This window comes from Zosterops lateralis, assembly GCF_965231275.1.
Source record: "Zosterops lateralis genome assembly, chromosome: Z".
Lineage (NCBI taxonomy): Eukaryota > Metazoa > Chordata > Aves > Passeriformes > Zosteropidae > Zosterops > Zosterops lateralis.
In genome coordinates, this window is record NC_139800.1 from 66,302,048 (window position 1) to 66,316,244 (window position 14,197).

General features: G+C 38.6%; 1 protein-coding gene across 1 annotated transcript in view; it reads right to left on the reverse strand.

The window, feature by feature from the left end:
• Nucleotides 1–4,094: 4,094 nt before the first annotated feature.
• Nucleotides 4,095–14,197, reverse strand: part of CAMK4 (calcium/calmodulin dependent protein kinase IV) — a 137,860-nt gene continuing 127,757 nt past the window's right edge. The window contains exons 9-11 of the mRNA XM_083882926.1: nucleotides 10,472–10,598; nucleotides 8,240–8,392; nucleotides 4,095–5,719 (exon numbers count right to left, since the gene is read on the reverse strand). Of these exons, the coding sequence (XP_083739052.1) occupies nucleotides 5,549–5,719; nucleotides 8,240–8,392; nucleotides 10,472–10,598 (451 nt within the window). The 3' untranslated portion in view covers nucleotides 4,095–5,548. The remainder of the gene's footprint in view (nucleotides 5,720–8,239; nucleotides 8,393–10,471; nucleotides 10,599–14,197) is intronic.

The following is a 14,197-nucleotide window of genomic DNA, read 5'->3' on the forward strand; positions in this document are numbered from 1 at the left end:
ATAAAGGATCAGACTGTTCTTAGTCACACGTGCTGTGGACGGAGCATCACTGGCAGAGCCTCTGTACAGTTTGGGGCAGCTCCAACTTATCATGAAATGCTGTGCTTGTGTTATCACTCCTCTTTGACCCCTGTACTGAGCACATGAAAGGAGACACTGAAATAATCTTTCCCCCAGCTGTGTCTTGGAAGGAGACAGAGCTGGGCAAAACTCTGTACTACTGTATTTGTTATCTTTCATACCTTGATATGCATTACTGAATTTCATCCAGCAATGATCTATGCATACTGGACTGTTAATCATTATAGTTTCAGGTCCAGCTGAGTAATGCTGGCAAGGGACAAAAAATGGTTTAAAAGATTGCTGCAACTTCTAATACAGACTTGGCTCTCAAATTGTTCAGCAGTCTCCGCTTCTTATTTGATAAATTTATATATTTATGTGTTCACGTATATATTCAGATTTTAATATATAATTTTACTGCTAAATTCATAATTGGACCACTTCAAGTATTCCACTGTATTCCTGCTTCTGTATTATGCCTATTCCCACAATATTTGAATGCCTTCCAATAATAACTAAATTAATGACTGCATTTATGTTCTCTTTTCCCCTCTGGAGGGGTAGAAGATTATGTAAGTATTTGCTGAATTTTTAGTTATATGCATGTGTATCATCCTATCCTTGTATTAGTTAGAGGATTCATAGTCCAAGGGATGCTCTTCACTGCCCCTCCAGCAATGTTCTGAATTACTCTGGCCAGAAATTTTACTTCCAGATATAAAGAATCTGCAGACTTGCCAGTAAGAATTTATATAACTTCTGGAACTAAGATCATAAAATCACAGAATGGGTAAGGCTGGAAGTGACTATCAGCATGGTCATCTGGTCCAATCTCTCTTTTCAAGCCAGGTTTCCTAAAGCAGATTCCACAGGATTGTGTCCAGGTTCTGGAATATCTTCAGTGAAGGAGATTCCACAGCCTCTCTGGGCAATCTGTCCCTCTGTGTGGATACCTGCACAGCAAACAAGTTCTACTCATGTTCAGGGGGAACATCCTGGACATCAATTTCTGCCTATTTCCTCTTGTCCTATTGCTCAGCATTATGGAGCAGAGCCTGGTCCATCCTCTTGGCACCCTTCTTTCAGGTATTACCATATATTAGTGAGGTCCCCTCTCAGTCACCCTTTCTTAAGACTGAACAGGGCAAGCTCCCTCAGCCTTTCCTCCTAAGAGAACTACTCCTGTCCTGTCATCATCTTTGTAACCCTCTGCAAGTCTTGCTTTAGAGCTCTGTGTCTAGTCTAGGCAAATATTTCACTCCTATTTTTTTCCCTTTTTCCTTCCTTATTTTATTCTTATTCTGCAATTCAGCTCATGGTTTTTGTTCAACAGAACATGGTATTGTGCAGGGGCTTATCAGGGTATTTTATATGAACTTCTTTTTACAAAAGAAGAATGAACTCCTAATTTATGTTCCAGCTGAATTAACTCTGATAGGGAGTAAAAGATATTCTTTGAGCTGTTATTGTTTTATAAAGTACCTTTACGGATGTTCTGCCTGTCTCTTTGTTACCTTTGTATCTTCAGGATTTGTGTGTATCCCTACCACTGGTCTCTAGATTTAACTGTGCATCTTTCTTAGTCAGCCTCTGATATTTTTTGTTACATGCATGCCATGCCTCCATAAGCTATGCATTCAGCAGCAACAAGGTTGGCTCAGCCACACAAAAATGAGTTCTTCTCCAGGAGAAATAGCCTCTGCACAAGCCTGGGGTCAAGGCACTGTGCTGACTCTTGTTTCTGTCATTCTGTAAGCAGGCAATGTGCAGGATGCTGTGCAAGGATCTGGACGGAGTCCTCCACCCCACACTTTCATATGCTGCTCTTAAAACCCCAGAGATGACCCAGCACGTGTGGAGGAGATGAGAGACGTTTATCTAGAAACAAGGGTTTATTTTCCAGAGTCCTGCTGCATTTGCTGCTAGTCAGATATTGCTTTCCTTCTGCTGAGTTGGACTCAAAATGATACTGGGAAACTAACTATCAAAATGATACTGAGAGACTAACTCCCAGTATCATTTTCCCTTTCCCTGCTGCTGGGCAGCAGAAAATGTGGTGTTGTCTTCACTTCTCTCGTGGCTGCCAGCTGTGTGTGTGTTCCATTTGCAGTGTGAGTTGTAGGAGAAGGTGATTAATTTGAAAATGTGGAGGCCTAGCCACAGCCTCCTGCAGCCTAGGAATCCCTGCTGGTCTGAGCCACTTCAAAAAAACTTTTTGGTGGATGCTTTTATCCTGCTCTGCTACCACACAGCTTTTCAGAGCATGTTGCACTATTCACCAAGGCAAAGGGACTGGTGGGCAGTTTTTGTCACTCTATGTGGCCAACAGCCTGCTCATCTGTGGGGACAAAGTCCTTAGCAGGCTTCTTCTGAAGAACCTGCTGTATCAAAAACTTTTGCCTTGATGGTCTTCTGCATTCAGAAGTTTGATCACAGTTTGTCTGCCTCTTTATAGCACGTTTGCACACTGCAAAGTACAAACTTCAGCCAACAAACCAGCACCAGGCTCACATAGTGCAATCTACCGTGTCATCCACAAAATTACAAGCAAATGTGTTTGAAACTACAGGAAATCTGTTCTATTTTGGAAGGAATCTTTCTGAACCCAGGGAAACCCCTGCTGTGGTGCAAAGGCAGGACTTCCTTAGCCATTTAAGAGCCATCTGAACATCATCTTAGCTCTAAAATATTAGACTCCAATTGGCTAGTGCTGCAATCTGCTTTAAAAGGAGAAGTTTTGCTAAGTCCAAATATTTCAAAAAGATTGGAAGGTTTCTCCGTTGTACTTAAGAACCTTGGTAATATGTTAAATATTCTAAAAAATTAAATCTTAGGATTTCAATAAGAAAGGGCACAAGTAACTTTCTACTTAGCTTATAATCACAGATTTGGAAACATCTGGTCCATCTCCAGTAGTATTCAAGTGTGTTCACATTTTTCAGCCACAATAAGACACTGATGTTGCACATCCCAGTCTGCACAACAGCAGATGCGACCGGGATGTGATTTTTTAGACAAAGCCAATGCAAGTAACATTCCTGTCTTCCAGTGCAGGCATACACACAAGTGCTGTCATACATCAAATACATCAGCTTTACTGAGTCACACACTGGTAACCATAAACTCAGCACAGACATACTAATTGCTTAATGTTGAGTATCGCAAAAGAAAACGAAGCAAAATAACAACTGAAGCCCCAGAGCCTTTATACACAAAACTAAGTTGCCTCTGAAGATCATGCTGTCATAGAGAGGTCTCCAGCTGGATGGCATCAGTTCATAATTATGATATGCTGTGGTATAATTTAGCAAAAACCACCACTGGGAATCAGCTGGGACCCCTTTTCAGTTCAACAAACTGTGCGTCAGATGAAGGAACTTATGCTCAAACTCTCACAGATGTGCAGTTACTGCACAGCCAACTCTACTTCTGCAGGTTTGAAGCAATTATTCCAAATGAAGGATGAAATGTTACAGAAACCCAGCCCCTCCCATCAAACTTCCCTACTGAGTGAACTTGGATGACTTCAACACAGTATAAGAGGGTGGAATAAAGTAGCTGAGAACTGCATTTTTCCTGCATTTTACCTCAAAGGAGGTAAGACAGGTAGTAAAATGTGAGACAGGTGGATGTACCTAAGACCTTCTCCAAAGTTATTCATCTTGCTCTACTTGTTTCCAAGAGAAAAATTTGTAGAAGTGTCATGTTGGCTTGCATACAGCTCCTATGCCCCCACCAGATGTTTCAGCTGACGTCAAAGTGTGTTCTTGAAAACTGAATGGATGCATGTACTTTAAATTTCAACCCTTCTTAGTTAGCAAAACTTTTTGTACAAGTTTAAAGAGCTCTAATAAATAAATAAAAACCCTCAAGTATAATAAATTCATTAGCATGCATTTTCACCCCATAAAGACAGGATCTTTAATCCTCCTTTATATATTAATTTAGAGCATATTTTATTTATTAAATATGAATAACATCGTATTATTACCCTTTAATTTCATCAGGAAATGTAGTTACTGAATGTTTTAATAAAGTCTTGTTTTTTTCAGTTGCTGCTGTAGTTTTTCAGGGCAAGTTGTGCAAGGCATAACAACATAAAAACATTAAAGCAAAAGAGGAATGACGATTGTATTAGGATGTTAGGTAACTATAAGTATTAAAAAGTTTAATAAGCACAAATGACATTTTTGTACTTCAGGTTGTTTTGCTATTTTTATAATATATCAGTACAATAGTCACATGCTGTCAAATAGATAACAAACAAGTGTAAGTGGTCATACACACTGATGCACATTAGTTTTTCAGTTCTTATCAATCACATTCAACAAAAATATCAAGATAGCTGAAAAGCCTGACCCTACTTTTGCAAGCCGATTGATGCACACAGCTGCTAACTCAAGACACAGCTCTGGGTGGGTGCAAGATCCGTGCTGGTGGATGACTTTACAGGAGGGGTCCTTTATTAGGAAAATGTGGGCTAATTACAAGTGGAAACTGCTCACTCATGAGGCTAAACTACCCAGGAACCAACTACATTGTACTACTTGCTCCCAGACCTTGCACTGGAGTGTTTCCCCAAAGCAAAATCAGTAAGTTGTGGAAGAGCTTCCTTCAAGCATTTACAACTTACTTAAATGCCAATTATTTCCTTAGGGCCTATAACATATCTTCTAGCTGCAGATTAAAATTTTAACAAATAAATGTAATGGTATGCCAAAAATTTGCAGGTACTCTAATCCTTGTTTAGTCTATGGTTTTGTTTCACTAACACTTTATTGTGGAATGAAATGGCAGACATCTGAGTAATTTTAGTTGCTATTAAAATACTGTATATAAACAGGAAAAGTCAGGATAAGGCATTCTCAATGCAAGCTTGAACAATGTATGTTTTCATGCCCAGTGGAACTACCATTTCAATTTCTTCTCAGAAGTAGTGGAATGTTTTTTGGTTTTTTTGTCTGTTTTTTGTTGGTTTTTTTTGCATGTAAATCCCCAAATACGTTTTCACTTTTACAGATAAAAAAAATGTTTCATACATCAGTTTTAAAAGCATCAATTTGGTATTTCCTTCCATTTTGTCTGCTGAAGGACTATGAACTTGGAAGGAAACAGTTCAAAGAAACTCACAACATAGATAAGACACCTACTGCCATAAAACCAAACAAAATAGCATTTTGTTTCAAATGCCACCTAGGAACACTAGAGAGATGAAGTATACACATTGTGGTAGGTAGTTAATAATCCCCATGTTTTCACCTGCCGGTATTACTGCAAATTACACTGTTTCCATGACATGCCTAATGGAACAGTTGACTATTTTCATAAGCAGTCACATGCACTGAAGGTAGGATCACCAGGCGGGGCCGGCGGCGCCCAAGAGAAGAACCAGAGAGGCCAAGCTTACTAATCCATCTCGCTGGATGACAAGGTAGCTGGTGTATGAAATGACACATCTCTGCCGACGCGAGCGAGGAACATCGACCTAAAGCATTTCTTCTGGAGCCGCCGCTGCCGCCGCTTCCTGAGTGGGTTTCTCCGTGGTCTGGGTGTCGTGGGTGGGGGCCGGGCTGTGGCCGGGCTTGTGGCTGTCATGGGCGCCGTGACCGCTGGCGCTGCCGAGGCGCGTGGAGGCCACCACGGCTTTCACGGCCGCCTGGGAGAGAGAGGAGCAGGCATTAAACATTCCTTAGGGGGCACGACCCGTCAGCACTGTGGACCCAGCACCGCCTCAGTAGGGAATGCGACTGTGGCTGCCTGGGAATGTCACCTTTGGGGCCCAGGAGGATTCAGAAGGCCACCTGGAATATTGGATTGAGGTTTAAAACTGCTGCCTTCACAAAGTTATGAGTTGGGTGACATGAACACAACTTTTTTTTCAGCTATACCTGGTTTTTTTGGTTTTTTTTTAGGGATTACATCCCGTGTCCCGTGCTGAAGCTGGGTGGCAAAAAAGAAAGTCATCACCTTCTGTCATAATAATAACAACAGTATTATCACTGATTATTCCCTGAAAATTTCACGCGGGAATACAATATTTATCACTATTCCACTGTTGCATATTCCAAGCACAATATTCTAGAGCGCATAGACAACTTCCTAAGTATAGACATATAAAAATACACACTGGGAGTAGGCTTTCATATCACATGAAATATCACAAAATTAAGACAAACATGAAGACAGTTATATTAGCCCTTGCCTTGAAGAGTTTTATTGCCTGAAAAAAACAGACACAAAGAGGTGAGGAAAATACATGCCAATTTCTGTGTGTGACAACTCAAGCTATTTTTGCTTAGGCATCAAAGAAGTGGGTTGCAGGAAGAGATGAAGAACATAGCAAGTTTTGTGGATTCTTTGGAGAGGTAATCACACATACACAAAAAGGCTCCCCCTCCAAAAAAAAAAGAAATGACCCCAAACTTCCACAAAGAAATAAAAAGGAAAGAAGGAAGATGTTAATGAAAAAGATAACATAAACATTGTCATCAAAAAAGAATCAGCTACAACAGATTATGAAGAAATACTATAAGGCACAAACCAAAGAAGGTGGCAAGAAATTTTGAGACCTCTTAAAGGAAAAATCACAGACATCCACATTAGTGGTGAGAGGACTTTGGAAAACTGATTACAAAGAGAACAAGCCACTAAATACTATAAAGTGTCTAAAGGCACTTCCAATGTAAATTACTCTCAGAAGCAGTGTTGGATGTTTATGAAACATATTCAACACAGCCTATGAGCAACCAAATCCTGACTGACACCTTTAGAGTTACTCTTTAAAATTTGTCTTTACATAAAGAAAGCCTGCTGATGGACTTTATGTTGGGAAAGAGGAGATAATTGCGTATTATTCTTACTAACAAAACAACAGCCAAAATGTGTACTCACTACTTTGATGTCTGCTTTGGTTTTAGTTTTTTGACCAGGAAGTAATTGTCTATAAATTTACTGGGTTTTTTACAGATATATTTGTGGAAACTTTTTAACTCTACAAGAACTGCTAACTTCAATCAATCCTCTTAATAATTGGAGTTTGGTAATTTAATCTTTAACGGAGAAGCACTGAATAAATAAACTTATAAAAAGTGATAGTTTGTAGTCACAAAAGATTAAATTGATTTAATGTAGAGGTCTAAATAAAATGAGCTTCAAAAAATATCTCTGATGTAAAAACATAACGAAAAACAAAACCAAAATGTTAATATGAATTATATCTACCATCTCTGAGAACTTTGTAAATGACAAAATTAATTTCTTTGCCCTGTAGAGATTTTCTGTTACAGTTTTCTACTGAAAAAAATAGTGAAGCCAAACTTAAGGCTCAGGTTTTTGTGAATTTCTTTTTTCTGTGGAATTTACTAAATCTCTCAGTTAAGTTGCTTTTTACTCTTATTCCCCAGGCCTAGAAGGGCAGCTTCACTGTAGGTATTGCAAATGATTTCTGTGCTGAAGTATCCTTGGAATTATCTCCTGAGCAGATGAAAATCTTTAAAAACTGAAGAATGGATTAGGGGAGAAAAAAGTTTCCTGATACTATGTCAGTCAGACGCCCAGTTGCCTGCTATTTGCATCTAAAGATGTTTCCCTGCTTCTTCCCATGGTAGATATGTAGACTGGATGGTAAAGGAGCATCCTGGGGACATTTTATAAACCTATATATCTGAAATGCTGACTCTAGTTCATACAGAAGGATGGCTTAAACCTCCTGCTTTGTACTGATAGGTTTGAGTAACTCAGGGTGGGTTAAGAATCAAAATATGCTTTAATAGACTAATTTTCTTCTAGTTTTATGGATGCTCATTAATAAATTACCCAGTATGTTGTTCTTTCTGGTCAGTATTCTAAGGATGCATCAGCAATACAGGACAGACTGATGGACAGAAGCAAGAAAGGAAGAAAGGAAGAAAAGATGGAAAGCAAAGACTTTGTGAAAGCCATGTACATCCTTAGCAGTCTTGTGTGTGTAGGTAGAGATTTCAATCAACTTCACACATTTTTATTTGTTTGGCTTCAGTCATTGACTAAATCAGCTTCAAACTTCAGACATCTTAAATAAAAATCTTCCATAATACCATGGAATATTATTCTCAAAAATGTGCAAGGTTTCTGCAAGGCTACTAATTTAATTGCGTGCTTTCATAGCCAAAAACAGAGACTATGAGCAGCGACTTGCCTTAAGTTTACGCCGGGCATTGAATTCTTGAAGTTTCTTTTGTGCGTTGTCCATATGTGCAAAGTTTATTGCCTTCCCTGTGACCCATGGGTGCTGCAAAGCCTGTAGAGTGGTGAGGCGTTTCTTGGGGTCTAAAACAATCAACTTTTTAACCTGCATCACAAATAAGAAATACAAAAGACTGTCAACCTTATTCTTCGTTCAAATTTACCTAATTTTGCATTTGGGGGCTCTGGTCTTGGTTTGGGAAGCATCTTAGGTGAGACATTCTAAGAAACCAACAAGAATTTTCATTTGTGTCTTTGCAAGTATTCAGCTTCTGGCAATTCTTGGTCCTCCATAAATAACATCTGATTAAAACAGCTGCTAAAGGGGAAGAGATCAGAGAAAGAATCAACTGGTTACCAACATATTAAGGATATGTACCAATGCAGTTGACCTGTATCTATCATAGGCTCTTTCATGTCTGAATTGCCACAAAAACCCTAAGAAATTCTCAAAATTTCTGAGCAGTATCTCTACTTCTGGATTTGGACAAGTTTTAAACTGGATTAGAAGGTTTAAATTATGCATATGCAGCTCATGCAGACTTGTACCCCACAGTCCCTGTCAGGTATATCACAAAGGAAATGTTTCTTTCAGCCACTGTAAAACCTCATGTACACATTAAAAAAAGCATTGTACAAGGGTTTCTTTCTTAGCCCACTCTGAAACTAATGCTGTTTACACCATTCCTTCTATCACCAAAGCCAGCAAACCCGGACTTCTACAAACATGAGAGTAGAATATTTTTGAGAAAAAAATATTCACTGCAAACATACCCCTGGGACTGGAAATGGTCCTGCTGGATAAAAAGTGTGTCCAGTCAAGTGACATTCCATGGGTTTTATTGTACCTCTGGACAAGTGGTGTTTTAGAAAAACAAGAAAGGTGAGGATGGAGTAACAAAGTACATAGATGGCTTTGCAGAGCCACACTTACCTAGCTCTCCTGACTGCAGACCCTTTTTAGCAGAGTACAAGTGATGGCACAGGGCTCCAATGCTCCTATGTGCCCAAGGGTGAGGGAAAATTTGCTTAAGGGTTCTCTGAAATCTCCCTACAAAGAGCTTTTAAAGAAAGTTGCTGCCCTGAAGTGCGTGCAGGAGAACAGGCACTGTGGTGAATGCTGGTTGTGTCTCCAAGGAAGACCTTGAGTTAGGCAAATCACTTCAGCTGAACACTGAACTGCCCACAGCATGGGTTTTGAGAGTCATGGTCATCATCACCTACAATTTGCTATGCAACATTCAAACCTGAAAGTTTGAGCTTTACTTTACTAAAACAGTATGAAGCAGTTTGGACAAAAGCTTTACCTGAAGACTGCTGTTTAACTGGAAGTATTTTTTTTTTTTTTTTTTGGAAAAACTTCACATCTCATAAAACAACAAAAAAGTACTTTAAACTTCGATAGTCCTTCCATTTAAAATATCCTGAAGTATTTTCACTAACATCAATGATGTAGTATTTTGGGACATAGTTTGTATAAATATATATGGAACAGAGCACTTGTGTTTTCAGTGCTAGTGAAATAACTGAATTATGCAAGTTATTATTCACAAAGCATACCTATCTTTGCAGATCAGTGTCTCTTGAATCCAAATTACTTTAACTGGTAATAAAAGAATACGGTGCAGATAGCATGCTAGCCCTTGCATTTTCCAAGGAGAATATTTAAAAGTAGTAAAGGAGAATGGAGAATATTTAAAAGTAGTCAATCTTTCCTCACCTACTGGAAAAAAAAAAAACAAAAAACAACTTTGACAGAAAAAGTATGTCAGAAGAAGCTGTGGGAGGAAAATTTAATTCCTTTTTATATTCTTCCCCAAAATTCACGCTTGAAAACTTCACAAAAAAACAGGGCTTGTTTCTACATTCCCCTGAAGGTGTTTGCTCAGAAAAAAGGAATGGTGAAACACTTCAGAGCTGGAAGGAAAGGCAGGCATACATGAACACTGTGACAGCTGCCAACAATCTATTGCTTACTTCACAGAGGAACCTGAATATCTATATTCAGAGTGCATAATTACAGCATTGGACTAACAGGGATATTAACAGCACCATAATCTAGCAAAGACAAGAGGAAACAATTATGAACAATTAATTAACCAATTATTCTGCTCCCACCCCAAAATGGACTCTTTCTCAGTGGCAGAAATACTAAATACTCCAGTCTCATTTTTGCTTTACTTACTAAATCCTTGGCATTCAGAGACACATCATCCCACCAGGGGGACACAAAGTCATATTCACAGCTCAGGATTCTCTTAAACATATACTGATCTCCCCTTTCATCATAAAATGGTTCAAAGCCACAAAGTCTGAAAGGATAAAAAAGAAATTACTTAGTCTTGTGTTGTTAGAAACAGTTCATGGTAGTATTTTTCCCTGCTTTGTGTTCTGTAGATCACTTTGGGAAACCACATCTGGATGAACTCATGAACTCGTAATTCTACAGAGCAGAGAGAAATGTCATTGTAAGTATTCTTAAGCACTGGGAAAGGCTTTTCTAAAAGTAATTTTTCTATTTTCACATGTGTTTATTTGGAACTATTAAAACAGGATCAAAGGGCATTTATCAGAATCCCTGTAACTCTTGCCAGAGGAATAGTAATTAGGTGAGGAAACCCATCTTACACATGAAATTAGAAGATTTTATATATCCAGTTAGGACTGATTTTTAGTCATGTTCATCCGTGCACATTTTTTCATCCGATCAGCCACAATATGTAAGAACCTTTGGTAAGTTTTCATGATCAGCCCTCATCTTTACTTAGGTAACCTACAAATCAGAAGTCTTGTGATCTCACTAATGACTGCATTTATAAATATATTGAATAATAGAGATCCCAGCAGAGATACACACTACTGGCCCCAGGGAAAGCAGACTCATAGATGTGGCTTCCATTTGTATAATGTCCTTTTTTATCGCTTCACTGCATTTTAATCACGCCTGCACATATAATCAGATTTTTTAAAGTGAATTTCCTTTTCAGCCAGTATGTGATCTGAGCTTAACAGAGGAAGTCTATCTGCTCCTCTCCCTCCAGAAAATACAAAAAGCAGTAAGATGATGAGAGGAAAACAACAGCAGAGCATAAAGATTAAGACAGCAACAAATCTAGAAAAGCCTTATATTTTAACTTGTTTTTGTATTTTTAAACACAATGTGCTTACTGTTCTGAAAAAGGAGGTTGAGGTTCATGGAAGAAATGTGGTTTTGGGAGTGGTGCATAGCTGTGGGTGGAACAGCTGCATCACATTCCACTGCTGAAGAGGAGAAACACCTCATTGCAAGCACATTCTATGCACATTATTTTTCCAAGTCTGGAAGAGTTGTATTAAAACACAAGGATCCAGCCTCCAAACCTTGTGCTTCAGTAGGTGGTGGCCAGCCAGATCCCCTCTGCTGCTCCCTCTCCTGTTTGCTGCCTCTCCCATCAACATTTCTGGGCTTGCAGCAGGTCCCTGCTGTCCCTGAGCATGGCCCCTCACTGGCTCAGCCCAAACTGCCTTTTGGATCTGGGTAACGGATGACAGTAAGAACCTGCTTAATCCTTGCTGTGACTCTGCTGGAAGCCTCCTAAGTGAACTCTCTGTTTTCACTGTAATTTACTGCTATCACCTATTGTTTTTCTATTAACAATTACAATAGATATTCTTCTACTTAAAAATCCATTTCAGCAGATAGATTTTATTTTTTTTTTTGCTACATGCCAAAATAGATGAGTAAATCTAGAGATTTCAAATTAGATTAATTAAATCAGTGCAAGACTACTGTGGCTGCTCTTGATTTCATTTTATTTTGAAATAACATTTTATTATTGTGATTCATTTTAAATCAGTACCTACAAATAAAGGAACAGTCAATGTAAACACCTTAAAAATGACTAAAAATGACCAGATGGTGTTTTGTGTCCTTTTAAGTAACTAGGTAAAATAAGAACTTTAATTAAATCCATACAGTTTCAACTACAGGCGACGTCTTTGTATTTGTTGACCACTGTCTGCATCTCACACATGCAGAAGGATTTCTAAGCTGCTTTAGGGATACAAAAGGACTGCTTCTCTTGGCTTTTAAGACTATTCATGTGGCTTCCCTCAAATTATGACAGTTATCACCAATAGGTCTTAATATAATTTGCCTCAGGAAAAACTGTTCTGTCAGAATTATGTGTCAAAGTTTTTCTTTAATCAAATGGTAAGTCTACTTTGATTAATGGTAAGATACAGTTTTATGCAGATCCCCTGTAACGTGGTTGCTAACTCTTACACCCACCCCATTTTGGGGGGGCATACAAGAATGTTTTGGTTTTTTCTGACTCTGTGTAAGTGGGTTTCCTTTACTGCACTATGAGACTGAGACATGCAACACTGTCCTCTGGACTCCAGGGTTAATGACTTAAAATTACTATTTTATATGTACCTTTCTGGTCTCAGTTTCTAATCCATCAGACATTGATCCACAAAGCATTACACACAATAGAAGAGTTTTAAATGTGGAGTACTGTTAAAGCTAAATGGAAGAGACAGGTAGATTTTTGCTTGTCTTGTTCCTGTAGATCAAACTGGATTTTGAGGTGGGAGTAGGACAGGATTAGAAGCAGGAAGAATAGAAGAGGATCTATAGTCATGCAGCCCCATCCAGGACAGGAACTCACACACTTGGTATTTACAAACTTGCAGAGGTTTAGTGTGGCTTGGGAGCATCCCCTGAACAGTTGGAAGGTTTTGAGAGGCTGCATATAGAAAATGTTACTCCAGATATTCAGATAGGAATTGTTTGGAGTTTGGTTGGAGCTTGCTTACAGTTGAAAACAAGTTTTGCTTAAAAAAGGCTCTTAGTTTGAAATGCAACAAATTCATTAAACCTTGAGCAAAAGAGAGGCCATAACTTAAACTAGGTGGCTTTGTAAAGGGACAACAAAAGTCACTTCTCCAGTCTTAGAGACCGCCTGGCTTGCAAATTTCACATCTCTCTGTCATGAGCAGAAATCTTAGAAATGACAAGAAATGAGCACCTGGCAGACAATATCTGCGATGTGATCTTCAACACAAGGTCTGGATCTTAACCCAGACCTTGACACAAAGATACACACATTTAAAAAGCAACAAATAACAGAATGGCAAATAGGAATATTGTAGCATATTATTTACAGGTACCCAGAAGGAGACCTATGAACTATTTGAGACTTATGTACAGAACAAAAGGTGAATGTTTTCTGACATTACCATTTTAGTGTTTATATATCCTTACATGTACTTCTGGTAAAAACTCTAGAGAATATAATTCTTTCTTTGCAAGAGAGGAAAATATTACGCTACTGCACACTGTACTTGCTGGACATAGCAAGTAGTAGAGGAGGGATGATGGCCCACATGCATAAAATCCTCCATGTCTACATGTGTAAAGTCTTGTTTTCTTCCCATAAAAGACACCCCAGAAGTATTGTATATAACTACACAAGCTGTCTTAGCACTGTCATTGCCAAGAGTCTAAGTCTCATATTTATTCTCCCATAAAGAAGAGGGTCAATACATCATATGCTATTTTCCCTTCTCAATAATCTTCCTTTGAAAGATTCAATCAATACAATCAAGTAATTACAATTCTTACCAATTGAATCATGACTAGACACAATAAGACTTAGACACAAATGCCTATTTAAACGCAAACGTTTGGAACTTTTGGTCTATACTTGTTCACATTATTATCATAATTCTGCACAGATCTTGCTGCTGTGCAGGAAGAAGTGTTATATTTATCAAATATTTAAACTGAGTGTTTTGCCCTGCTCCTCTAGGATTTGACTTACTTCAGTAAGGTTAGGAATATAATAATTTAGGTTCAGGATCTTGTCTTTTTCAACGGCACAGCTCATAGTGTCAGGAAATTCTGTGGGTGCTAAAAAGTGAAGCT